This window comes from Tasmannia lanceolata, unplaced genomic scaffold, assembly GCF_043159265.1.
Source record: "Tasmannia lanceolata isolate RefF3 unplaced genomic scaffold, GAP_Taslan_0.1 ptg000008l, whole genome shotgun sequence".
Taxonomy (NCBI): Eukaryota; Viridiplantae; Streptophyta; class Magnoliopsida; order Canellales; family Winteraceae; genus Tasmannia; species Tasmannia lanceolata.
In genome coordinates this window covers 24505924-24532626 of record NW_027518685.1, presented here as the reverse complement: position 1 = coordinate 24532626, position 26703 = coordinate 24505924, and the positions used below count along the sequence as shown (strand labels likewise).

Here is a 26703-nt window from a genome sequence, read left to right as displayed (position 1 = left end):
ATGAGTTCCTTGCTGAGAATTGGACTTAAGTACTTGACGGGGCTTTCAGGTGTTTACCCTTCTTTAACAAGTGAAAAGCATTCTGCTGAGGTTTGAAGGTTGCGGGAGCAAATTCTAAACTCCGGTGGGGAAATTGATTTTCTTTGGGAATTGACTCTTTTAAGAAAGATGGCTCATTTGAAGAGCTCGGAGATTTGGCTCAAGACGTGCTCGCATCTCTCTTACTTCAACTTGTTGTAAACATTGGCACTGATTGCCTTTGATGCTTGATATCTTTTATGACGCAAGTCATAAAAGATGCCCCTAGTGTATTGTACTTCCATGACAAGAGTCTCAAGAAAAGTAGAACAAGGATAGATAAGGAAATTTTTGGATTTGCATAGGTTCTTTCTTGGGAGTAAAGATGGGAAAATGGCTAAGCTCAAAGACTTCTCCTTTCATTGACCACTATTTGAGGTTCGCTCTTTCCGACACCAACTGCATGAAACTTGACATATTCAGTCTGTCAGAGTAGGATACCTAAACCAGGATCTTTCATTTTGGAAGGTATACACCCCTTCCTTCCAGTGCCATACAACTTAGACCTTGAAAGAAAACAAATATAAATGAAGGACAGACTCCCAAGGACTCCATCAAAGAAGGTGTAGAGTATTCAAGAGACTCGACTACATTCTGATTCACCCTTAGATCAAATGTGCTATTTTTTCATGTTAAGGCTAGCCACTCTTAGAGTAATCTCGAAAAACCATGTCAAGAAGTTCTAATTTCCTCCATCGGGATCTCCGTCATGGTTATACCACCTTCGGATTGCTCAGTTTCAATGCCCCTAATTTAGAAAAGTATCAAAACAAGTCTTGCCGACACTACTCGGATTCTGGGATCCTGCCCTGTTTGAGAATGATTCTCTGTCTCCTTGATTTCTCTCTCCAAAAGAAGTCACAACTCAAACTTTGAAAATTCTGCATAACTGAAGAACTCCTTCGATATCTCATCCATTCTCTCTTCATGGGAATTCTTTGCCTCTGACTAGATTACCTCTTCAGATTTTCAATCCAGCAGACCGCTATCCTTACCTTTGCATTAGCTAACTTCTTTGGTTATTGACTTAGCAAGAAAACAACTTTCACCTTTCTCTAGGCCGCCCTTTCGGGTTTTCAACCTAGTGGGTCTTCAGACTTTCATTCTTTTTTCTGTTTTTGCTTTCATTTGCCTTGAACCTTTGCTTGTTTTACCAGAAGGACTTTCTAGGAAGGCTTGGGATAAAAAAAGGGGGATATTTGAAGTTCAAACGATTTGGACCGAATCTGGTCTAGCCAGACTACCTACGTACCCCAAAAATGGAGGATCAGGCCCGCGTAGTTCGCCTTGGGGTTTTTCAAAGAATGGTTTAGCATTTAGCTTCAAAATTTTAAAAAAGGATTTTTATCCCAAGGTTTGACCGAACCTGAATAAATCAAGTTGCCTACGTACCCCTGAAGAGTTGGGGATCAGGTCCGACGTAGTTCGGGTGCATAAATGCCCCGGGTTTATAATGTGTTTGAAAAGAAGTATTAGCTTTAAATCGTTGGCCCAAAGGGTTCTCAAAAGGATTTTAAAACGTTAGGATTTTGGCTATTAAGGCTCAAACGTCCAATGATGGCCTCCTGATGTATTTGATGTACAAGCTCTTTTGCTTAAGGTTCAAAGCCTTTGAAAATTTTTTATTTTTTTATTTTTTTTCAAGGAGTCTGGCGGTTTTCTGGCAAAACTTCAATTACTGCGCTCCACTCCCATCTCGAAGATCTTGAATTTATGCTTAAGGTTTCACAACCCCTTGTCTTTCTTTCTTTTTCTTTTTTTTTTTTTTTTTTTTAGGACTCAAATTTATCATACTTCTTTGCCAGAAACTCTTCTCTCAATATTTGATCAGCTCCAAAAGATGTCTGATGTTTCGCTTTTTAAAATCTTCACTTTTCAACTGGATGTCTAAAGCCAATGAAATCTTGCTCTGAGCAACGACAGGGCATTCCCCTGGTTTATCCTTATAGGATCAAGCAAGACTACCTTAAACCCCCCTAAACAGGTTTATCAATTCTTTGCTCTCCTCGGGAGATAAAGTTTTGTCACTCCATCTTTCTTGAGTTTCGGATTTCGATACCACTATCGATAGCTTCGATTTCTTCTTCAAGTGGTTATGCTAGACGCTCTTCCTCTCGTTTGACTTTTTCAGATCTCGAGGGGAATTTCATCTGCAATCTCATCCAAGAGGGTGTCTTTAGTTATTTAAACATTAGATCTAAAGAGTCAATCATAAAACATCAAAGATTTAGAAACCAACAACTTTATTGACTTGAAGACTCTTAAGTACATCAGTAACTCTTTTTTTTTTTCGACACGCCTCAATGGGCTTTACATTGAACTTGACAAAGGATGGAAACAACAGACTATGAATGAACACGACTGACAAACATGACACACTTTTTTTTTTTTTTTTGACATTAACATAGTAAGACTTACCAACTCTAAGAGAAGAAAGTTGGTACAAACTTAATGAAAGACAAACCTTAACAACACATGACATTTTTTTTTTTTCGATACAGATGAACTGGCACTGAAAATATGAGTAGTACACCTTCTTCCATGATGTCAATGACTTGGGGTTCAACCCAGATATATGTCCTGTTGACTTGATTAGGTGAAATGAAAGGAGACTGGTTCAACAAATGGATGAGGTCAATTAGGTCAGACTCATGTCATGGAATTGACAGACACTGACTTTAGTATGAGGCAATCTTATAGAAATGTTATACACAAGTTGAAACAAGAGATAATACAAACACATCTCTCCCTTGAATAAAACTAACAGCAGAACTGTAAGAAGGATCATGGTAGGGTAAGCACATGACTTATCAATAATCCTAAAGGATAGCGATCATACTGAAAATGAGTTGAGTAAAATCCGGCAGCATGACGTCCCTAAAAGGATCGTGGTAGAGTAAAGTCATGGCTTATCGATAACTCTGAAAAGATAGCGATCACGCTCAAGGTGTTTATATAAAATCCGGCAGCATAACGGCTATATAAGGTGATCCTCACAACTCAACATAAGGGTAAATGAATAGAAACTCAGTACTGTGGGACTCTCAGCAAGGATACTTGCACTCAAATAATGATGGCAAGATAAGCACACAATCAGCAAGCAGAATATGGCCACCACGAAGATGTAATCACATGAAGGACTGACCATGAATGACGACGCTTGGTCATGGGTTGGATTTGGGACCAAAAGATATAGAGACATCAGACAAGCCATCGACCAGATCTAAGACATAACAACAGAATAGATATACAATCAAAAGGGCAGCAAGTAGACTGTGGCCATGAGAGTGACAAGTACGGACCACCCGTCAAGTGAATCTGAAGGAATGTGAATACAAATGATTAAACCAGGAATCCCCCACTAGAAATGGGTCCTAATCTAATCAACCGGCAGAATCATATACAAACAAGAGATATGTACAATCCGATGACGAGAAGACAGATAATGGTTTCAACAAAGGCAAAGGAAATGCCACCAACCAAATCAAGAGAATGTAGATAGGATGAATTAGACCAGGAATACCCACTGAAAATGGGTCCTAATCTAGACAATCAGCTCAACAAATGGTGTAGGTACAAGAAGGTAACTAGAAATCGACTCAGCAAATAAGTTATGTACAAAGGAACGACACAATTATACACTCAAGAGACAAAAGGCAGACCATGGTCAGAATAATGATAGAGGAAAATTACTGACCAGGTCCGAAGGCTGGGGAATGAAACAATGTGGCTAAGGGATAAACCAGAAAACTTCATTGATAGACAGGCCCTGGTCTAACAGCTAGCAAGAAGAATGGATAACGAAGAATCAAGAAATGAACCCAGGCTATAAAAGGTGGTGAACAATAATCATCAGCCTGATCCAAAAAAGAAATAGTGAACAAACTCTGATCGGTGATAATAGACCAGAAAACCTCAGTAGAAAGTCGGCCCTGATCAGACAGCCGACAAAAACAGATATAAATCCGAGATATAGGAATAATCATATGATAAAGATGACAGGGTAGACCGCGATCTGGATGATGACCAAGCAAGAGCAAGAGTCATCGACCGGGTCTGAAAGAATGGTACGACTGAACTAGATAGAGAAACCTTATTCGGAAGGATAAGCCCTAATCTAAGAATAATATACTATACACACACATATATATATATATACACCCTAACCAGGGGCACCAGCCCTAACCTGATCTAGCGGAGTCGAGAAAGTCTCGACTCACGACAGACTCGTGAGTGTACTAGGACTGCTGTAGCCACATAAAGTGAGCTACCCTAGTCTACAAATGGGACAAGGCTCCTAACTCTAGGCTTCACATGCGTGAGCAACACATGTTCGACCCTTATATGAATGCAATATACTTATATAAACACAGGTACTTCCTAGTTGGGTTTCACTAAGTCAGTACGTATATACATAATATATAAAACAAAATAGGGCTCCGGACTCAATCTAATGGGTACTATGCGTATGAAACATACTTAATATGTATAACAAAAGTACGCCCAATGTTATACATAGTATGCTTCATTGCTCATCGGCTGCTGTAAACACAAGTACGCCCAGTGTTTACGGCTGCAGCACCGGCGCATAGCTTGGAAATAGATTCAACAGTACCATCAGGGTGTAATGACATCCCAGTCGGGCACGCATTCAATCTATCCCGTGGAGCCAATAATAATGAAAAACAATGAAATAAGTAAAGAATAAACAATATGATAACATATGATGTGCAGTGTGTGAATCCCTTGTTTTAATTACGCACCTATCTGGTGCCCCTGGATTCTAACGATAGAATTCCCATTTAAAATGATTTTAGCTCAAATTTCTCTGAAGTTAGCAAAAATGGCATTTATATAGAGTTAGGCAATATTTCAAGAACTCCCCAGCAGAGTCGCCAGCCTGTGGACCCGCGATCCGGGACGGGCGTGAGGGGAGGACGGGCCCCCGCGCGAGTCTCTCTAGATCGTCCACGTGAAGGAGAGCCCCACCAAGGAACTCTCGAAAGAGTGCCCCTCACAGCATGAGCGGCGATGTAAAGTGAGATACCTCTCGATTCGGGGACTAGCCCAGATTCGAGGCGTATCTTAAACAAAGAAGAGTCGCCATCCAAGGAAGTGGGCCCTGGATCCCATGCTGTGCTCTGTTGCAACGGATAACCAGAGATATAAAATAGGGTTCGTGCCTGATGACGAATGGGGAAGGGATTAGGCGCCCCCAATTCGCCCAAGTGCTAGCACCTGGTCTCTTATGCCATTTATTATTAATTTTGAAGAGTTTTGGGCGAAAATCATGCGAAATGGGAACGAATATCTCCGAGATAACGTCTAGCTAATCATGCATGTCTCGGAGATGAATAAGAAGCACACACAAAAGAAATGAAAGATATGTCGCCTAAGAATAGCTAGGTTATGAGTGCCATGCCTAATTGGTGTCTAAGTTCTGGTGGACAAGCACATGCATGTTACAGCTAAAGGTATAGGATCTGTACATAAAAATAAGAAAACACAGCAAAACACACAACACACGACTCAACAAGACAAATCCTAAAATTCTAATGCAGGACTTGACTCGGACCAGGATGGCCATCCATCCTAGCTGCACTACGTATCCCGGCCTCGGGAAGAATCAGAGCCAACGTAGTTCGGTGTCCTATGCTAAACTACAATGCCTAAACCTCTAGGACCGCTATCCTAGACTCGATCAACTAGACTCGACTAGTTTTTAAAGCTTTTTGTGCGATTGCTTAAATTCAAGTGGATTGTGATTTTTACGACTCTCTATATGTCCTAACTAATGCAGGTTGTTTAGCCTTAAGCTAATGCAGGTAGGCCCTACATCCTATGTGTATCTAGGCTGTGCAACATAAAGAAAACCATGGGCTGACTATATGCTTCCTAGTCTAGCCATTGGTTCGACTAAGTGTCTGACCGATCGACTCGAGGCCTCCTAACTCTAGGGACACTCACACGACAGGACACACCACATCAATACAAATCAAGACCGACTCCTAACTCTAAAACACCCTAAATATCTAGGACAGACTCCTAACTCTAGGGGAAGATCTTTTTGAAAAGGTTTTGAAGTTTTTTGTATTTTTGGGAGGTTTTGAAGTTATGAAAAATGGTGAAAGTTGTGAGAAATATTTACAAAAATGGTGACTGAAAATGGTGAAAGGGTGTAAAAATGGTGACTGAACTCAGGGTGCCAGCAGCACGCCTGAGCTGCCTACGTACCCCTCAGCTAGGGATCAAGCCATCCGTAGTTCGGACCAGATTTTCCTAACTACACTCTACTGACTCGAGATTTTTGAGATTTTTGATTTTTCAGATGTTTTTGAATTTTTCGACACAAGAGGACAAAATCCTATCATCACAAGGGGAGGACAGACTCCTGATATCCCGCAAAGGTTAGACAGCATCCTATGCTTTGCGGGGGGGATGAACAGAATAACAACTCTGCAAGGGTTGGACAGCATCCTATACCTTGCAGGAGTGAATAAAATCACGTGATTGGATGAGGGGATGGACAGAATCCTAACCCCTATGATGATATGACAGACCCCTGAAAGACTGAAGGACTGACTCCTATGCTGAAGACTGACTCTGAAAGATGGAAGGACGGAATCCTAAACTCTCTATGACAGACTCTAAAAAAAAAGAAGAAAACCACACAAACGTGCCCCACATCAGCGGGCCCCACATAAACGGGTCCCACACACAGCGGGCCCCACACGTCATGCGGGTCCCACACCAGCGGGTCCCACACCAGCGGGTCCCACACACAGCGGGTCCCACACACAGCGGGCCCCACACATCAGCGGGCCCCACACATCAGCGGGCCCCACACACAGCGGGCCCCACACATCAGCAGGCCCCACACAACAGCAGGCCCACACATCAGCGGGCCCCACACATAAGCGGGCCCCACACACCAGCGGGCCCCACACCAGCGGGCCACACACCAGCGGGCCCCACACATCAGCGGGTCCCACACAGCAGCGGGCCCACACATCAGCGGGCCCACACATCAGCGGGTCCCACACATCAGCGGGTCCCACATCAGCGGGCCCCACAGATCAGCGGGATGTCTACCCACAGATCAGCGGGCCCCACACATCAGCAGGCCCCACACAGCAGCGGGCCCCACACATCAGCGGGCCCCACACACCAGCGGGCCCCACACATCAGCGGGTCCCACACAGCAGCGGGCCCCACACACAGCGGGCCCCACACAGCAGCGGGCCCCACACATCAGCGGGTCCCACACATCAGCGGGTCCCACATCAGCGGGGTGTCTACAATCACAAGCAACTCAAGCCTCCAAATAAAACTCAAGAACAAAAACAAACATTCAAGAGAAACTACTTACATGGACTGCTAATCGAGTTTAAAAAAAATGATCAAAGCTCGGAAAGATTTGAAATCAGCAGCTTGATCCTCTCTCCTTTCAGATTTGCAGACCTCGGATCTTGGCCGGAGATGGAATCATTGCAGGAGGTAGTAAAAATCGACGGAATCCGATGATACTGACCGAAGAAGGGAGAAATTTGCCGGAGATCCGCCGGATCAATATAAAACCACCGGATCTGAGACGCTTGTGGCGTAGATGGAGATGAAGAAGGTGACTGGTAATGAGAGATGTGCGATCGGATTCCGGCAAGGAATTCGCCGGAGAAGATGACTGGCCGGATCTCTCTCTCTACCGATTTTCTTTTTTTTTTCTTTTTTTCTTCGTTCTTCTCCTGCTGGTCCCTCTCTCTGGTTTTTTCTTCTTTTTTTTTTTCTTCTGCCTCCTTTTTCTCCACTGTCGATTTCCTTTTTTTTTTTTTGGTTTTTTCCTTCGTTCTCCCCTCATTTTTCTCTGTTCTTTTTTTTCTGGTTTTTTTCTTCTCCAGTTCCCTCCCCTGGATTTTTCTCTCCTCTGGTCTTTTCTCTCTCCGAGAGAGAAGAAGACTGGGGAGGTTCTCATGACTCATCATGAGAGAGGATGATGGGTTTTTTTTTGTCCCCCTCTTGTCCCCCCCCCATTTCCCATTTTTTTGCAAAATAATAAATAAATAAAAAATAAAAAATAATTTTCAAATGGCATTGGATGCCATGCGAAAACCAAAACCACTCATTACGCCCACTTTAAAAACGAAGAAAATGATGACCGTCCTTATTCTCTCTTTGACCACATAAGCGGGTCCCACAACAGCGGGCCCCACACAAGCGGGCCCCACGCAAGCGGGTCCCACATCAGCGGGCCACACATCAGCAGGTCCCACACAAACGGGCCCCACAAAAGCGGGCCCCACAAAAGCGGGTCCCACACAGGCGGGTCCCACACAAACGGGTCCCACACAAGCGGGCCCCACATTCTCTTTTGCTCGGATTAATTTCATTCATTTTCCGTCTGACCTCGGGATTTTATTCGAATATGCGGGTTTAGGGCCTTGTCAAAATGGGGTGTCTACAATATGATATGGTTAAGACTTAAACATGAGAAGAAGATGATAACATATTTTTTCTCAGTACATTTAATACCAGACTGAAGCATGGAAATAATTTAACATAAGTGAACATTGCATTTCAAGTATACAGATCACAGTACGAAATCTAGTTTAAAGACGAAATCTACGAGAAATTAGTTTAACATGTTACATCCGGCAAGGATATAATATTTTCTAAATTAAATTACAGCAGAAGGGATTATGGGCCCTCAAATGGGGTAGAAGAAGTACCCTCGGAGAGTCCATCAAATCCAGAAGAAGGTCCTCAAGTTCAAAGGCATGGGTTTTCAGCTACAAAAAAGGGGTTATTAGTACGTAAGGGGGGCTTCTCAAGGGCAATAGAGGGGAGCTATGGATGGTATTAGAGAAGGGATTATGGGTCCTCAAATGGGGTAGAAGAAGTACCCTCGGAGGGTCCATCAAATCCAGAAGAAGGTCCTCAAGTTCAAAGGCATGGGTTTTCAGCTACAAAAAAGGGATTATTAGTACGTAAGGGGGGCTTCTCAAGGGCAATAGAGGGGAGCTATGAATGGTATTAGAGAAGGGATTATGGGCCCTCAAATGGGGTAGAAGAAGTACCCTCGTAGGGTCCATCAAATCCAGAAGAAGGTCCTCAAGTTCAAAGGCATGGGTTTTCAGCTACAAAAAAGGGGTTATTAGTACGTAAGGGGGGCTTCTCAAGGCCAATAGAGGGGAGCTATGGATGGTATTAGAGAAGGGATTATGGGCCCTCAAATGGGGTAGAAGAAGTACCCTCGGAGGGTCCATCAAATCCAGAAGAAGGTCCTCAAGTTCAAAGGCATGGGTTTTCAGCTACAAAAAGGGGTTATTAGTACCTAAGGGAGGCTTCTCAAGGGCAACAGAGGGGAGCTATGCATGGTATTAGAGAAGGGATTATGGGCCCTCAAATTGGGTAGGAGAAGTACCCTTGGAGGGTCCATCAAATCCAGAATATGGTCCTGAAGTTCAAAGTCATGGATTTTCAGCTACAAAAAGGGGTTACTAGTACCTAAGAGGGGCTTCTCAAGGCCAACAGAGGGGAGCTATGCATGGTATTAGAGAATGGATTATGGGCCCTCAAATGGGGTAGGAGAAGTACCCTCGGAGGGTCCATCAAATCCAGAAGAAGGTCATCAAGTTCAAAGGCATGGGTTTTCAGCTACAAAAAAGGGGTTATTAGTACGTAAGGGGGGCTTCTCAAGGGTAATAGAGGGGAGCTATGGATGGTATTAGAGAAGGGATTATGGGCCCTCAAATGGGGTAGAAGAAGTACCCTCGGAGGGTCCATCAAATCCAGAAGAAGGTCCTAAAGTTCAAAGGCATGGGTTTTCAGCTACAAAAAGGGGTTATTAGTACCTAATGAAGGCTTCTCAAGGGCAACAGAGGGGAGCTATGCATGGTATTAGAGAAGGGATTATGGGCCCTCAAATGGGGTAGAAGAAGTACCCTCGGAGGGTCCATCAAATCCAGAAGAAGGTCCTCAAGTTCAAAGGCATGGGCTTTTAGCTACAAAAAGGGGTTATTAGTACCTAAGGGAGGCTTCTCAAGGGCAACAGAGGGGAGCTATGCATGGTATTAGAGAAGGGATTATGGGCCCTCAAATGGGGTATGAGAAGTACCCTCGGAGGGTCCATCAAATCCAGAAGAAGGTCCTCAAGTTCAAAGGCATGGGTTTTCAGCTACAAAAAGGGGTTATTAGTACCTAAGGGAGGCTTCTCAAGGGCAACAGTGGGGAGGTATGCATGGTATTAGAGAAGGGATTATGGGCCCTCAAATGGGGTACAAGAAGTACCCTCGGAGGGTCCATCAAATCCAGAAGAAGGTCCTGAAGTTCAAAGGCATGGGTTTTCAGCTACAAAAAAGGGGTTATTAGTACCTAAGGGAGGCTTCTCAAGGGCAACAGAGGGGAGCTATGCATGGTATTAGAGAAGGGATTATGGGCCCTCAAATGGGGTAGGAGAAGTACCCTTGGAGGGTCCATCAAATCCAGAAGAAGGTACTGAAGTTCAAAGGCATGGGTTTTCAGCTACAAACAAGGGGTTATTAGTACCTAAGGGAGGCTTCTTAAGGTCAATAGAGGGGAGCTATGCATAGTATTAGAAAAGGGATTATAGGCCATCAAATGAGGTAGGAGAAGTACCCTTGGAGGGTCCATCAAATGCAGAAGAAGATCCTGAAGTTCAAAGGCATGGGTTTTCAGCTAGAAAAAAGGGGTTATTAGTACGTAAGGGGGGCTTCTCAAGGGCAATAGAGGGGAGCTATGCATGGTATTAGAGAAGGGATTATGGGCCCTCAAATGGGATAGGAGAAGTACCCTTTGAGGGTCCATCAAATCCAGAAGAAGGTCCTGAAGTTCAAAGGCATGTGTTTTCAGCTACAAAAAAGAGGTTATCAGTACGTAAGGGGGGCTTCTCAAGGGCAACAGAGGGGACCTATGGATGGTATTAGATAAGGGATTATGGGCCCTCAAATGGGGTAGAAGAAGTACCCTTGGAGGGTCTATCAAATCCAGAAGATGGTCCTGAAGTTAAAAGTCACGGGTTTTCAGCTACAAAAAAGGGGTTACTAGTACCTAAGGTGGCTTCTCAAGGGCAACCGAGGGGAGCTATGCATGATATTAGAGAAGGGATTATGGGCACTCAAATGAGGTAGAAGAAGTACCCTTAGAGGGTCCATCAAATCTAGAAGAAAGTCCTGAAGTTGAAAGTCATGGGTTTTCAGCTACAAAAAAGGGGTTATTAGTACCTAAGGGGGGCTTCTCAAGGGCAATAGAGGGGAGCTATGCATAGTATTAGAGAAGGGTTTATGGGCCCTCAAATGGGGTAGAAGAAGTACCCTTAGAGGGTCCATCAAATCCAGAAGATGGTCCTGAAGTTCAAAGTCATGGATTTTCAGCTACAAAAAAGGGGTTACTAGTACCTAAGAGGGGCTTCTCAAGGCCAACAGAGGGGAGCTATGCATGGTATTAGAGAAGGGATTATGGGCCCTCAAATGGGGTAGGAGAAGTACCCTTGGAGGGTCCATCAAATCCAGAAGAAGGTCCTCAAGTTCAAAGGTATGGGTTTTCAGCTACAAAAAAGGGGTTATTAGTACGTAAGGGGGGCTTCTCAAGGATAATAGAGGGGAGCTATGGATGGTATTAGAGAAGGGATTATGGGCCCTCAAATGGGGTAGAAGAAGTACCCTCGGAGGGTCCATCAAATCCAGAAGAAGGTCCTCAAGTTCAAAGGCATGGGTTTTCAGCTACAAAAAGGGGTTATTAGTACCTAAGGGAGGCTTCTCAAGGGCAACAGAGGGGAGCTATGCATGGTATTAGAGAAGGAATTATGGGCCCTCAAATGGGGTAAGAGAAGTACCCTCGGAGGGTCCATCAAATCCAGAAGAAGGTCCTCAAGTTCAAAGGCATGGGTTTTCAGCTACAAAAAGGGGTTATTAGTACTTAAGGAAGGCTTCTCAAGGGCAACAGTGGGGAGCTATGCATGGTATTAGAGAAGGAATTATGGGCCCTCAAATGGTGTAAAAGAAGTACCATCGGAGGGTCCATCAAATCCAGAAGAAGGTCCTGAAGTTCAAAGGCATGGGTTTTTCAGCTACAAAAAGGGGTTATTAGTACCTATGGGAGGCTTCTCAAGGGCAACAGAGGGGAGCTATGCATGGTATTAGAGAAGGGATTATGGGCCCTCAAATGGGGTAGAAGAAGTACCCTCGGAGGGTCCATCAAATCCAGAAGAAGGTCCTCAAGTTCAAAGGCATGGGCTTTCAGCTACAAAAAGGGGTTATTAGTACCTAAGGGAGGCTTCTCAAGGGCAACAGAGGGGAGCTATGCATGGTATTAGAGAAGGGATTATGGGCCCTCAAATGGGGTAGGAGAAGTACCCTCGGAGGGTCCATCAAATCCAGAAGAAGGTCCTCAAGTTCAAAGGCATGGGTTTTCAGCTACAAAAAGGGGTTATTAGTACCTAAGGGAGGCTTCTCAAGGGCAACAGTGGGGAGCTATGCATGGTATTAGAGAAGGGATTATGGGCCCTCAAATGGGGTCCAAGAAGTATCCTCGGAGGGTCCATCAAATCCAGAAGAAGGTCCTGAAGTTCAAAGGCATGGGTTTTCAGCTACAAAAAAGGGGTTATTAGTACCTAAGGGAGGCTTCTCAAGGGCAACAGAGGGGAGCTATGCATGGTATTATAGAAGGGATTATGGGCCCTCAAATGGGGTAGGAGAAGTACCCTTGGAGGGTCCATCAAATCCAGAAGAAGGTCCTGAAGTTCAAAGGCATGGGTTTTCCGCTACAAACAAGGGGTTATTAGTACCTAAGGGAGGCTTCTTAAGGGCAATAGAGGGGAGCTATGCATAGTATTAGAAAAGGGATTATGGGCCATCAAATGAGGTAGGAGAAGTACCCTTGGAGGGTCCATCAAATGCAGAAGAAGATCCTGAAATTCAAAGGCATGGGTTTTCAGCTAGAAAAAAGGGGTTATTAGTACGTAAGGGGGGCTTCTCAAGGGCAATAGAGGGGAGCTATGCATGGTATTAGAGAAGGGATTATGGGCCCTCAAATGGGATAGGAGAAGTACCCTTGGAGGGTCCATCAAATCCAGAAGAAGGTCCTGAAGTTCAAAGGCATGTGTTTTCAGCTACAAAAAAGAGGTTACAGTACGTAAGGGGGGCTTCTCAAGGGCAACAGAGGGGACCTATGGATGGTATTAGATAAGGGATTATGGGCCCTCAAATGGGGTAAAAGAAGTACCCTTGGAGGGTCTATCAAATCCAGAAGATGGTCCTGAAGTTAAAAGTCATGGGTTTTCAGCTACAAAAAAGGGGTTACTAGTACCTAAGGTGGCTTCTCAAGGGCAACCGAGGGGAGCTATGCATGATATTAGAGAAGGGATTATGGGCACTCAAATGGGGTAGAAGAAGTACCCTTGGAGGGTCCATCAAATCTAGAAGAAAGTCCTGAAGTTGAAAGTCATGGGTTTTCAGCTACAAAAAAGGGGTTATTAGTACCTAAGGGGGGCTTCTCATGGGCAATAGAGGGGAGCTATGCATGGTATTAGAGAAGGGTTTATGGGCCCTCAAATGGGGTAGAAGAAGTACCCTTGGAGGGTCCATCAAATCCAGAAGATGGTCCTGAAGTTCAAAGTCATGGATTTTCAGCTACAAAAAAAGGGTTACTAGTACCTAAGAGGGGCTTCTCAAGGCCAACAGAGAGGAGCTATGCATGGTATTAGAGAAGGGATTATGGGCCCTCAAATGGGGTAGGAGAAGTACCATCGGAGGGTCCATCAAATCCAGAAGAAGGTCCTCAAGTTCAAAGGCATGGGTTTTCAGCTACAAAAAAGGGGTTATTAGTACGTAAGGGGGGCTTCTCAAGGGTAATAGAGGGGAGCTATGGATGGTATTAGAGAAGGGATTATGGGCCCTCAAATGGGGTAGAAGAAGTACCCTCGGAGGGTCCATCAAATCCAGAAGAAGGTCCTCAAGTTCAAAGGCATGGGTTTTCAGCTACAAAAAGGGGTTATTAGTACCTAAGGGAGGCTTCTCAAGGGCAACAGAGGGGAGCTATGCATGGTATTAGAGAAGGAATTATGGGCCCTCAAATGGGGTAGGAGAAGTACCCTCGGAGGGTCCATCAAATCCAGAAGAAGGTCCTCAAGTTCAAAGGCATGGGTTTTAAGCTACAAAAAGGGGTTATTAGTACTTAAGGAAGGCTTCTCAAGGGCAACAGTGGGGAGCTATGCATGGTATTAGAGAAGGGATTATGGGCCCTCAAATGGGGTAAAAGAAGTACCATCGGAGGGTCCATCAAATCCAGAAGAAGGTCCTGAAGTTCAAAGGCATGGGTTTTTCAGCTACAAAAAGGGGTTATTAGTACCTAAGGGAGGCTTCTCAAGGGAAACAGAGGGGAGCTATGCATGGTATTAGAGAAGGGATTATGGGCCCTCAAATGGGGTAGGAGAAGTACCCTTGGAGGGTCCATCAAATCCAGAAGAAGGTCCTGAAGTTCAAAGGCATGGGTTTTCAGTTACAAACAAGGGGTTATTAGTACCAAAGGGAGGCTTCTCAAGGGCAATAGAGGAGAGCTATGCATAGTATTAGAAAAGGGATTATGGGCCCTCAAATGGGGTAGGAGAAGTACCCTTGGAGGGTCCATCAATTGCAGAAGAAGATCCTGAAGTTCAAAGGCATGGGTTTTCAGCTAGAAAAAATGGGTTATTAGTACGTAAGGGGGGCTTCTCAAGGGCAATATAGAGGAGTTATGCATGGTATTAGAGAAGGGATTATGGGCCCTCAAATGGGGTAGGAGAAGTACCCTTGGAGGGTCCATCAAATCCAGAAGAAGGTCCTGAAGTTCAAAGGAATGTGTTTTCAGCTACAAAAAGGGGTTATTAGTACGTAAGGGGGGCTTCTCAAGGGCAACAGAGGGGACCTATGGATGGTATTAGAGAAGGGATTATGGGCCCTCAAATGGGGTAGAAGAAGTACCCTTGGAGGGTCAATCAAATCCAGAAGATGGTCCTGAAGTTCAAAGTCATGGATTTTCAGCTACAAAAAAGGGGTTACTAGTACCTAAGAGGGGCTTCTCAAGGCCAACAGAGAGGAGCTATGCATGGTATTAGAGAAGGGATTATGGGCCCTCAAATGGGGTAGGAGAAGTACCCTCGGAGGGTCCATCAAATCCAGAAGAAGGTCCTCAAGTTCAAAGGCATGGGTTTTCAGCTACAAAGAAGGGGTTATTAGTACCTAAGGGGGGCTTCTCAAGGGCAACAGAGGGAAGCTATGCATGGTATTAGAGAAGGGATTATGGGCCCTCAAAAATTCAATCCCTACACTCTTCAAACTCATGTCTGTCTTCTTTTCGCAAGCACTTTCACATTTAACACCAAAGCTAAATGGGATAGCATGAGTTTTGAATTACTAATAATAGCAATATCTTATGGAGCACAACCACCCTTTGCGCATTATCATATCACACTGCCACATTTCTCTTAAATAAAATCTTTGCAAATTATTTCTTTCAGATAGTAAAGAAAATAATATGAAAGATAACAAGGGGGTGAAGGCAACGGAGAAAGATATGTGATTGTATAAGAATGCCATCTGGAAACATGTACCCCAACTGTAAGAATGGTGTGTTTGCCACAAATGGTTTATTTTTTCTCTAAATATACACTCAACTCCTATTGTTAAAGCATCAATTTCTTTAATGTTAATCTTTATTTGTTAGTTTCAAGAATTTGTTGCTCAAAATAAATGGATGTTAAGAAAGCTTTTATTCATGGAAAGTTCAAAAGCATAAATGTAGTTCAAAAGCTTTTAGTATGAGAGGTGTGACTACAAACTACATCTACATCTCTACTATGACAGGTGAGAATACAAATTTGTCAACTGACTACAAACTACATCTCTACTTCGTACTCACACCGAAGACAAATCATGAAAAATAAACTGAGACCAGGTAGGGTTTACTGTTTTCCAGGTTTCATACGTGCTTCACCTTCGTCGAGATCGCCGGAGAGATTGCCTACGGCTTTGTTTGGTTGTCAAAAATCAGGCATCTCATTAGAATTTCGTGGGAATTTTAGATGCCGGCACGTTGTTTGGTTGTGTTTTTCAAACCCGATGGTCAAAACACCCACAACAATGTCGGGATACGGTCGGCCCACGTGGCTCTCCAATGAGAACCGAATGGCAAACCCCCAAAACCGAGTTTCTATATTAGAATTTCAACAGGAATGGCCTTCTCAAACGACGGATGAGGCTCCACGCACTGCTTTGTCGCATATCTTCCGCTAAATTCTTGTAACCAAATGGCATTTGGGAATTTAGTTCCAACAAAATCCTAGTAAGCATCCTTACAACCAAACGTTACTTCAAAACCCCACCCCCATAAGGTCCTTTCATTGCCATTCTGCACAAATCCCCTTTCACTTCCCCTTCCCCTTCCCGCCGAGATTCACGAACCAAACAGACCCGTAGAGATCGCCGGAGAAGAGGACGGCAAAAAAAAAAACACATACGGGAGGAGAGAAGAGGGAAGAGAAAGAGAGGGAAACTGAAATGCTTTTTTATTCTTAAAAGTCATATCACATATTTCTGCCACAAGGGCATTCTCGTCATTGAAAATTTTGAAAACCAAAATTTGACCCCCTTCTGTCATTTTTAGCATACACTTGACCCCTCTGATATTATTTCTTTTATTTGTCCCCCCTCTGTCAAATTTTCAAAAATCTATCATGGTTATTTTGGTCACACATTGATTGTATGACTGGATTTGCAAAATTCACACAAATGTAAAGACTCTATTTATAAATTGTCAATCAAGAAGACTGTCTTTTGTAAATAAAGCAAAGTAGAAGATTTCTTTTGCAAACCCCCAAAAAAAGTTGGTAACATGGGTTCCATTGTCTAACGACCAAAGTCCAAACATTACTATAAAATGACAATCCTAACCGTTCAATCAATTTGGCCTTCCAATTTTAGTTTTTAAACCATTCACTTGATAATGTTTTTGGCCATGGTCCGTCTATAGTAATGCTCGTTGTTTTAAATTTCGACCGAAATCCGAATTTCGGTAGGGACCGAAACCGAAATATGCCGAAATTCATTATTTTGCCATTTTAGCAAATTTCGGTAATTTCGATTATATGCCCTTTTTAATAATAATAAAAAGTGTTACAAAATTTCTAAATTTCAGTCCGAAATTTCTTAATTTCGATCCGGAATTTTGAACCAAGTTTCGGATTTCGCCGAAATTTTGGTTTTCGGTGGGGTCCAAAACGGTTACCGAAACCGAAATTTTAAACCATGGTAATGCCCACAAAACTGACAATTTTGGTATTTTGATCGTGACACCATTTGTACCGTGGAGTAGTAAGTCTAATCGAAACCAGGCTCTATTAATTATTAGCATATCCATCAATAATTAAAGGGAAGCCCACTTCCACATTTTAAGGTGCAAAAAAAAAAAAGGTTTTGGTTTATATTAGGTAGACCCAGGTGAGAGAAGGGTAGAGAGAGCTGGTGAGAGAGAGGTTAGAGAGAGGTTTGAGAAGGCTCTGAGTGTGAAGAGCATGTGATTGGGTTTGGTAAACAAGAAAAAGATCCCCTGTATAAAATACTAATTTTATTTTCCCCTTTTTCCTACGCCATCTCATGCTCTCCTCACTCACCGTCCCCTCAAATCTCCATTTCTATCCCACCTCGGACCCTTTCTTGTTGCTTACACTTACACTTACACTAGGTAAATAAACATTCCACGAAATTTCTTTTCAAAGTAACCATGAGTTTGTTTTCATGATAAATCCGTGTCTTCAAGTGGAGATGAGGGAAAATCAGGAAACAGAAGGGGCTAAAAGTCACAAAATAAAGAACTCTATTCAAAATATGATCGACTTTTTCCTGAAAAAAATTCCAATTCAGTTTAATTAGATTTAGACTCAAAATCCAAAACAAACTGAACCTATATAACCCTTTGACATCTCTCTCTATCTGTTGCATCTTGCGTGTACGCTGCCTGTCTTACTAGTATTTATAATGAAGACTGAGTCTGACTTTCAAGAGATTCCAAGATTGATTCCAAGCTTAGTACTTTACTTTAGTACTGTCCCTAACCAAATACTTATCTAGAGCCCACATACAACAAATTGAAAGTACGTGACGGTTGATAATATATTAAAAAGAAAGTTGATGCCAAGAAAAATGAAAGGAAAATTACAAGTTGCTTAGTTTCACCTCAAGAGTGGTGGCATTTTTTTTCAAACTCTCAAAAGGGGGTTGATAACCCCTTTTGAGAGTTTGACAACCCCATTTAGAGGGTTGATAACCCCCATTCCTAGATCTACATAGGGACTGCATATTATAGAAACCTCTATAGATCGGAGGGCTAACTAGGATCATCGTCATAGGATGATCTATGGGATACAACCTATTTACATTGTGGGCTAACCAATGATATTGTAGGGTTAGGAACATCCTATGAAGTGAGCCCAGTTATACATTTTGAAAAATACTGGACTTCACACCTGCTGTAAGGCTTTTAATGGACTTGCATAGCACATGTTTTGGCTTTTGTTAAAACTGGATCATAGAGAATTTTTTATCATAATTCATATAGACTCATTGATGGTTAGTGATCAATAGAAGGTTTTGACCTGAGAACACCTTAACTACGTGTGTTCACATTGGAAAGGGTATATGGTAATAGGTTAGTAGTTCATGTGTGGGTTCAATGTAGGTCAAATATGGTATGTGGGCTTATTTGAGTAACAAGAATCCTTAATGGTGGACATTAGGGTTTTCCTTTGAGTTATTAATTATTATAAATATGGGATGAGTCCCTGTTATCACACATAAGTTTGTTATTTCTCCCCAATGGTATATACATAGGGAAGCGTTGAGAGAGCAGAAGACCACCCGACATCATTCTTCATTTTGCAGTGGATCGAAATCCTGGGAAATCATCCCAGGATCGAGAAATCATATTTGCTAAAGGGTCAAAAGCCGTGAACAGAGGTACATATGCACGATCTCTACTTATGTTTAATTTCTTGAATTGTTTGCTTATCAATTCAATCACTTAATTTTAGTTTTACACATGCATCATATAAAATCTTATGGGAGATTTTACATGGTGTATGGTTGTATAGTCCGTTATATATATATTTTTTGAGTTTTTATATGATGCCCGACCGTGAGATTCACAAGGGCTAGATTTTTTATCCCGTCAAAACACTCAAAAAAGGTGTTTTGACAGGATCAAAAATCAAGGGCTAGATGGTTTGCCACCTGGCCCTTGTTACTTTGACGGTCGGCCACATGTAATTTCTCATATTTTTTAACGTATTATTATCTCTGTACATCCCACTTCATAGGATGATCCAAATTAATCATTTCTTAGTCCACAAAGTAAATAAGTTGCGGCCCGAAAATCATTTCCATAGGATAATCCTAACCCTCCGATCTAGAAGTTTCCATAATGTCATCCTGTGCGTTGTAGGCTTGTAGCCCAACAAATGAATGATTCGGATCATCTTATGAAGCGGGTCTTACACTATTTTTTTGAAAAAATATTGAACTACATGGGCCACACACTATATAAAATCTCTCGTTTTTGGTGCCAAAAGTCATCCTTCAGCCTACCAAAACAAAATCACTAGGGCTACAACTCGGGTCGGGTTCAACCCAATAACAGATCGGGTCTGGTTGGGTTGAGCTTGGGTTTCGGCAACCCGGTTTCGGCTTCGGGTTGACTTTTACCAACCCGGGTCGGGTTAGGTTTGAGGGTTTTTACAACCCGACTAGAGTGAAACCCGACATTTTTTATAACTTTTTATCTTTTTAAGCTTAAAAACTTGGGTTGAAGTCGGGTCGGGTCGAGTTCGGGTTGGAAAATTGGGTTCCTTAGGTCGGGTCGGGTTGGGCTCAACCCGACACCCGACCCGAGTTGAACCCCTAATTTTAAATCACCCTTTGGCGACTACTCGACTAGTTCTCCTTGAGGAGCATTTTATGCGAATATTGTGGTGCAGAGTGATGACTGGGGGTCATTGTAAAGATAACGTGTGTGGTTAACACGAGCATCGTTCTTGGGGCTCATTCCAATTAAAAATCCTTCCCTTCAGCCTTATTATGCTCAAAGAAAGCTGCTAGGAGTACACGCCCCTGTCCGCGGTGACTTTAGCCTGTTCAAAGTGGACCGTTGCACTAATCTTTTTCATAGGCGCCCTTGGGATAGGAATCGGAATTGCCATACTATTTCTGTGTTTGGTTCAAATTAAAGAATGAAATATAGGGCAGAATCAAATCCGAGGGAGAATAGATGAGAAAATTTATGGCACATCTGTTTTTCACCTAAGACGTGGTATTCTTAGTCCGACTCAACCAGAATGCGATGCCGATTCTAATTCTGATTCCAATTCCAAAATTAATTATATACGAAAGTTGACATTTTATATCAGAGTTAGTTTCTACTAATAATAGTTTAATTTTTATTATACCGACGTTGACATCCTTCTGATCATGTGAACATATAATTTTTTTTAATGTATAATTTAGTTAGTTTAAAAGTGTTGAGTAACGGATATATCATGGAATGCTACTATATATTTTAGAAGCCAATGACTCATATTGACAGGCAATTTTATGTTTGTTATTAATGTTTTTTTAATCATATTTAAACTTTTTTTACCCCCATTTTGCAAATAATATGCTAGCAAAATGGGAATCCATTTTTGTCAAACAAAGGGGCACATGTGTTACGTAGGCGCGTACAAAAAAAAAACGAAAGAGACCGGGGTAAGATTAGGGATGGCAATCGAACCGATACCGAACTGGAACCGAACCGAAAATTCGGTTTCGGTTTGGTTTCAGACCGATTCAAATTTCAAACCAAACCGAAACCGAACCGAAATTTGAATTTTCGGTTCGGTTTCGGTTCGGTAGAACCAAAAGAATTCAAATTTCGGTTTGGGGGTCAAACCGAACCGAAACCGAACAGTTGCCACCCCTAGGTAAGATGGGGTTGAACCTTGTATTGAAAAAAAATAACAAAAATACCCTACTATATTACTATACATTAAATTATATTAAATTTTCAATTAAAAAAATTTGTATGCCGTGCATTGGAAAGCGTTCCAAAATCTACTTAGGTCTTAGATCGGTTTCTTAGTGCTAAGCCGACCATGGACTCTCCTCTGATGCTGTATTGGCTGGGCATAGAGCTAGTGGATAGCATTTGCTTATTCAAATGCCTGGTTACAATTCAAAATTGTACGCCGCCCATTGGAAAATTGTTTTAACATCATGTTGTTTAAAACCCACTTCTATTTGTCATTAATGTTTTTTAATCCTATTTTAAACTCTTTTTTATAATGACTTTGTAAAATAATTTGATAGCAAAATGGGAATCCGTTTTGTCAAAAAAAAGGGGCACAAGTGATAGGCAGGCGCGTACAAAAAGACAAGAAAGAGCCTGGGTCAGTTGGGGTTTTGCAGTCTCTGAAAGGCCGTTTGGATATGCGGATTTTAGAATCTTGGATTTCTTCAAAAATTATAGATGGGAGACAAGAGAAGAAGCAGACCAACCGTCGTTTTCTGATTTCTCACCCTTCTTTCCATCATCGAGAGAGTAGGAGATCATCCTACGTTTCCAGGTTTTAGAAATCTTAGGATGGATGATAGATTTCTAAAACCTAGATTTCTTATCTAAAATCCAAGATTCTAAAGAGAAGCGAAACGGACGGTCTCCATTTCTCTCGTCTCCCATTCAGGATTTTATGGGAACCCAAGATTCTAAAATCCGAGTATCCAGACGGCCCCTTAGTTTTTATCTTGTCTGCGTTGATTAAATCTTCACCCACAGTTGTTTTTGTGTCTTGTTGCGCATTTGTCACCATCTCAAGCCCTTATTCTCGTTTTAAGTAAAATAGGTTCCCGTCTTCCTAGCAGCTCTCTATTGTTTTTAACGAGCTATGTTCACATTATTTGATGTTACAATTGGATGATTAACCCGGATTTCGCGTCAACTCAAGACCTATGAAAAAAGAGGGTTTTGCGGTTAACCAAAGGTGGGACCAATTGCACTAAGCATTCCCCATTTATAGATATATTTTGCAAAGCGAAGCAGTTTAAAATAATTTTTGACACGACAACAAGGGAGTGGCCCTAGGAAGAAAGCGTACGAATGTATCTTTTCCCTACTATTAGCCGTCACAAATCTTTTGCCCTACTATTAGCCTCTCATCGAAGAATTCAACACCTTTGATCGAGCAACATGGCCTTTCTTTATTTTTGGGGCCTTAATCTTGTGAATGAGATCTCCATTTCAGCATCGGACCCACTTATCATACTATGATGGTCCATCAGATCAACGGTCCTGATCTCAAATCATAAATGCCATTGGTTCAGATGTTCAGTCTGTCTTATCTTTCACGTCTAATTTGAGCGCTCCCGTGAGACTGAGTTTAGACTTTGAACTACCGCTATGAACATTTGACTAGACTCCAGTTTCCGAGAAAAAAGGGCAAATTTGGCGGTCTCTTCACGACAACAAAAGGGAAATGATAAATTCGCACCTCGCACCCCTGTACGATAATTCAAACCACATTAATGTGAATTGATGTTAAAAAGTAGGGCTGCAACTCGGGTCGGGTTTTGGATAACCCAACCATACCCGAGAAATATCTCGGGTCGGGTTTTTTTTCGGAAAACCCACTATTCCCAAACCCGGCCCTACCCATGATAAATCTCGGGTCGAGTCGGGTTTTTTCACGTTGACGCAATTTTTTAAAGAAAATTCTTGTTTGGCAAGGCAACTGAACTCATAGAAGCAAAAATTACACTCACATTACACTTGAATCAAACAGTGATGTAATTACACTCACATTATACTTGAATCAAACAATGCTGAATCAAACACTTGAATCAACTCAACTCATAGAAGCAGAAATTACACTCACATACAATAACAGTGGGTGCGTGGGTTTTCACTTTTAACTTTTAACTAACAATAGAAAAAAATGTACATACTATAACTTATGTAACTCGGGTCGGGTCGGGCCCCTTCAAACCCGGCTCGACCCGAAACCTATGAAACCTGAACCCAACCCAAGCTATTTTTGGGTCGATGTGGGTCGGGTAAAACCCGGCTCAAGTTGCAACCCTATTAAAAACCGTTAAAGGCTGCGAATATCCCACAGGGGGTGCAAATTTATCATCACCCTAATTGAAAAAAAAAGGGAAAAATACACTTAGACCCACTGTGTTTTCGGTAATGTTTGGATTCGGGTATGGGCCCACATTGTTTGGATGATCTAAAGTGTTCATTTGATGGGCCCTGACATAGATGGGGGTGCCCAAAGAATCAGCTCCATCGGTTCATCCTAACCCTTCAATCTGTTGACGAACTGTCAACTGGGGAGGCCTACCTTATACAAATTGAAACCACAAGGGGTCTACTTGTAACTTTTTAAGCATCGGGGGTTAAGTTGAATGTGTCGAAACCACAGGGGGTCTAAGTGTATTTTTCCCCAAATAAAAAAAACCGAATTACAAACTTGCCAATAGTAGAACATGTAAAATTACCAAAATCCTCTCAACCACAGCTTCAAAGTTCAAACATGCTTCTGTATTTTGGTAATTTGCAAGCCTTGTCACACCCCAAGTCAATTGACCAAAAAACCCCTGTTCCATGGTCCCGAACCTCGAGGCGATAACGTAAATTTGCAGGGTCTTTTAGTCAAGGGATTTTCCGTCAAAATTTAATAGATGCTTGTCAGAGGCCCGTTTACGAACCGCGTTTTTAAAATAAATTATCGGGCAGTGCTTTGACCAGTAAACACCATTAAATTAAATTAAATAAAATGGAAGTGAAATACTCACCCCCTTTTCTTCCCTGGGCCAGTCCTCCCTAATATATTTAATCATTTGGCAGTGCTTTGTCAGTCCTCCATTTATGAATTATGAGTTTAGAGGGTGGTCGGAGAGAGAAAAGGGGCGAATATATCGTTTCTTTTAAATAAAAATCCAATATAAATGAATAGCATCTCAAATAGAGATAGACAGGTGCAGAAGAAAAAAAAAAACTTCTCTCTCTCGAAGTTGCGAAGAAATTGAGAGACGTTCGAGCCCTAATTTCTTAGTTTCAGAGCTATTTTCTTCCCCTAATTTTCTTTCTTTTTTTTGTTTCCGTTCTTTCTTATCTCTGACGCAGAAAGAAGAAAATGGCGGTGGATTAAGAGCAAATCGAGCGCTAATTTCTCAGTTTCAGACCAATTTTTTCCTGTTTCAGGCCTTATTTGTAAAGATTGAGAGAAAATCGAGCTCAAAATTTTCAGTTTCAAGCCTAATTTTTTCCTGTTTCACGCCTTATTTGTTTCCGTTCTTTCTGATCTCTGACGCAGAAAGAAGAAAATCGCGGAGGATTAAGAGAAAACCGAGCTCTAATTTCTCAGTTTCGGGCTTTATTTGTGCCGTTCTTTCTGATCTCTGACGGAGAAAGAAGAAAAAGACGGAGGATTTAGAGAAAATCGAGCTCTAATTTCTCAGTTTAAGGCCTTTTTTCCTGTTTTTTTTTTTGTATTAGTTCTTCAAGATCTCCGAAGCGAAAACACAAGAGAATGACAAAGGAGAGAAAAATCATATGAAGAGAATGAGGTGTAAGCAGCATCCACGCGAGGAAGGCGGAGTCGGAGTCTGTCCTTTTTGTCTCTCAGAGCGTCTTTTGGCTCTGATCGCCTTTCAAGCCAAAGAAGCTCAAGCTGCCGAGGATCGCCGGAAATCTGATCCACCACCGCTCGTTTTCCCTCGCTCGGTTTCTCCTTACGTCAGCCGTAGATCCACCGGAGACACGTGTCTCCGGCCACAGTTGTTCTACAGTACTCCACAGATCGGTCCGACTTTTTCCAGAGAGAAGAAAACTAATCGGTTCTCGTTGTTCTCATCGCTCTTCGGATCCAGATCTGAAGAATCCGTGAGAGATTCTCCAGATCGTAGGGTTTCCTCCTCTTCCTGGTTCTCAAATCTCTTTCCAAGTCGCCGGAAAAAGAAATCGCGGCTTTTCTCTATGGACGATGAGGTTCCCGACGGCCGGAAATCGGATCGGACGAGAGATCGAGGAATGTCTCCGGCGAGTAGGAAAGGAAAGAAAGAAGAAGGAAACGAATCTCCAATCGGGAGCGGATATTCGTCGGAATCTTCTATCGGACGGCGAAAACAAACTCCGGCGAGACGACGAGTGCCGAGTCAACACGCTCATAATGTTTCCAATATGGCTTTCTGTTTGAGTCCTTTGGTTAGGGCAAACCCTAACGGAAATAAACGGCAAGATTTCGGATTTTCCGGCGAGATTCGGAGCGCGAATCGGCACCATTTATCGTCGGCGTGTTCCCTCCGGCCAAACAGATCGAGAAAGCTCTCGGATTTCGGAAGGTACCCCTGATTTTTTATAAATTGACGTTTTTGCCCTCCCCTTCGTTTCCTTTTTTACTAGATCCAGATTCCTCTGTCTGATTTGAATGTCTGTATAGAATTATAGATAGATCAAAAGGTGGGAAATTTATGAGATTAATCAATGAAATGCACAAATCGATGTTGCAATCTTCGAAACAAAGAAAGAAAAAAAAAAAGGATTGATTTTACTGTTGTACACATGGAGGAATGTTTTATGGTTTAAATTTCAGACAGTTCTGACAAGGACGAAGGGTTAATGCACAATGACTCAATTACCCTTGTTCATCTCATTCTTAGCTAAGAAAAACAGTATTTATAACGGTCGATGTTGAGGGCAATTTAGTAAAATAGTTGTCACTTGTTGTAAATGATCGTTGTACCCTCATTTACAAGAGGCGAGGGTATTTCCGTCTTTATGAAATTATTAGGTTAGGTTCGAAATCTATAAACTATGTACTTTCTTATCCTATGATATGTCAATTCTCGTTGCCCCTTTGCTGAACTGACTCTCAGATCCGAAAGCAACCAATTCATACCAAAATACCCTTCTTCATTTTTTTTTGCTCTTTTTCTAAATTAACACTATCAGAAGTCAAAACAGAAAAGGACTTGAGTGGGGTGTAAGTAGGGGTGGCAATGGTTCGGTTTCGGTTCGGTTTGACCACGAACCAAAATTTGAATAAAAACCAAACCGAATTTCGGTTCCGCCAATGTTGCCACCCCTTACTCATAATCATTGGAAATATTCGGTTTCGGTTCGATTTGATCCTCAAACCGAACCAAACCGAAATTTGAATCGGCCAAACTGAAACCGAATTTTTGGTTCTGTTTCGGCTTGGTTTCGGTCCGGTTCGGCCAATTTTGCAACCCCTAGGCGTAAGAGATATTAGAATTAGGAAACTGGTAATGCCACTCACATTTCTACTACTTCCACCATCCTTTTTTATGCAGAATTCCTCTATTTCTATTTCACTTTACTATGCGTGCTTTTATGAGGAAAACAAAGTCGAGTTCTAAATTGTAATGTAATTTAATAGCTATAATAAATAAGTTTGGGATTTGCTAGGGACCATCGCAGAAGTCATTTTGCGGACCGGCTGTTGCGTGAGAGAGCAGTCACGTAGGCTCACATTTCAACATATTTTTGTCTTATTATCATAGGCTAGCTTTTTGACAGATTTTGTCTTAT

At 42.3% G+C, this 26703-nt stretch overlaps 1 protein-coding gene across 1 annotated transcript; it reads left to right on the top strand.

Moving 5' to 3' along the window:
* LOC143882826 (uncharacterized) lies at positions 1-25503 on the top strand. The gene is made up of 2 exons (XM_077386230.1): positions 1-90; positions 24649-25503. The coding sequence occupies exons 1-2, from the start codon at positions 1-3 to the stop codon at positions 25501-25503; spliced, it is 945 nt and encodes a 314-aa protein (XP_077242345.1).
* The last annotated feature ends 1200 nt before the right edge of the window (positions 25504-26703 follow it).

Coding starts and splice junctions, on each gene's coding strand:
- LOC143882826 (XM_077386230.1), top strand. CDS start 1: ATGAGTTCCTTGCTGAGAATTGGACTTAAGTACTTGACGGGGCTTTCA. Junction 91..24,648: donor GTGAAAAGCATTCTGCTGAG/GTTTGAAGGTTG, acceptor TTTTTGTATTAG/TTCTTCAAGATCTCCGAAGC.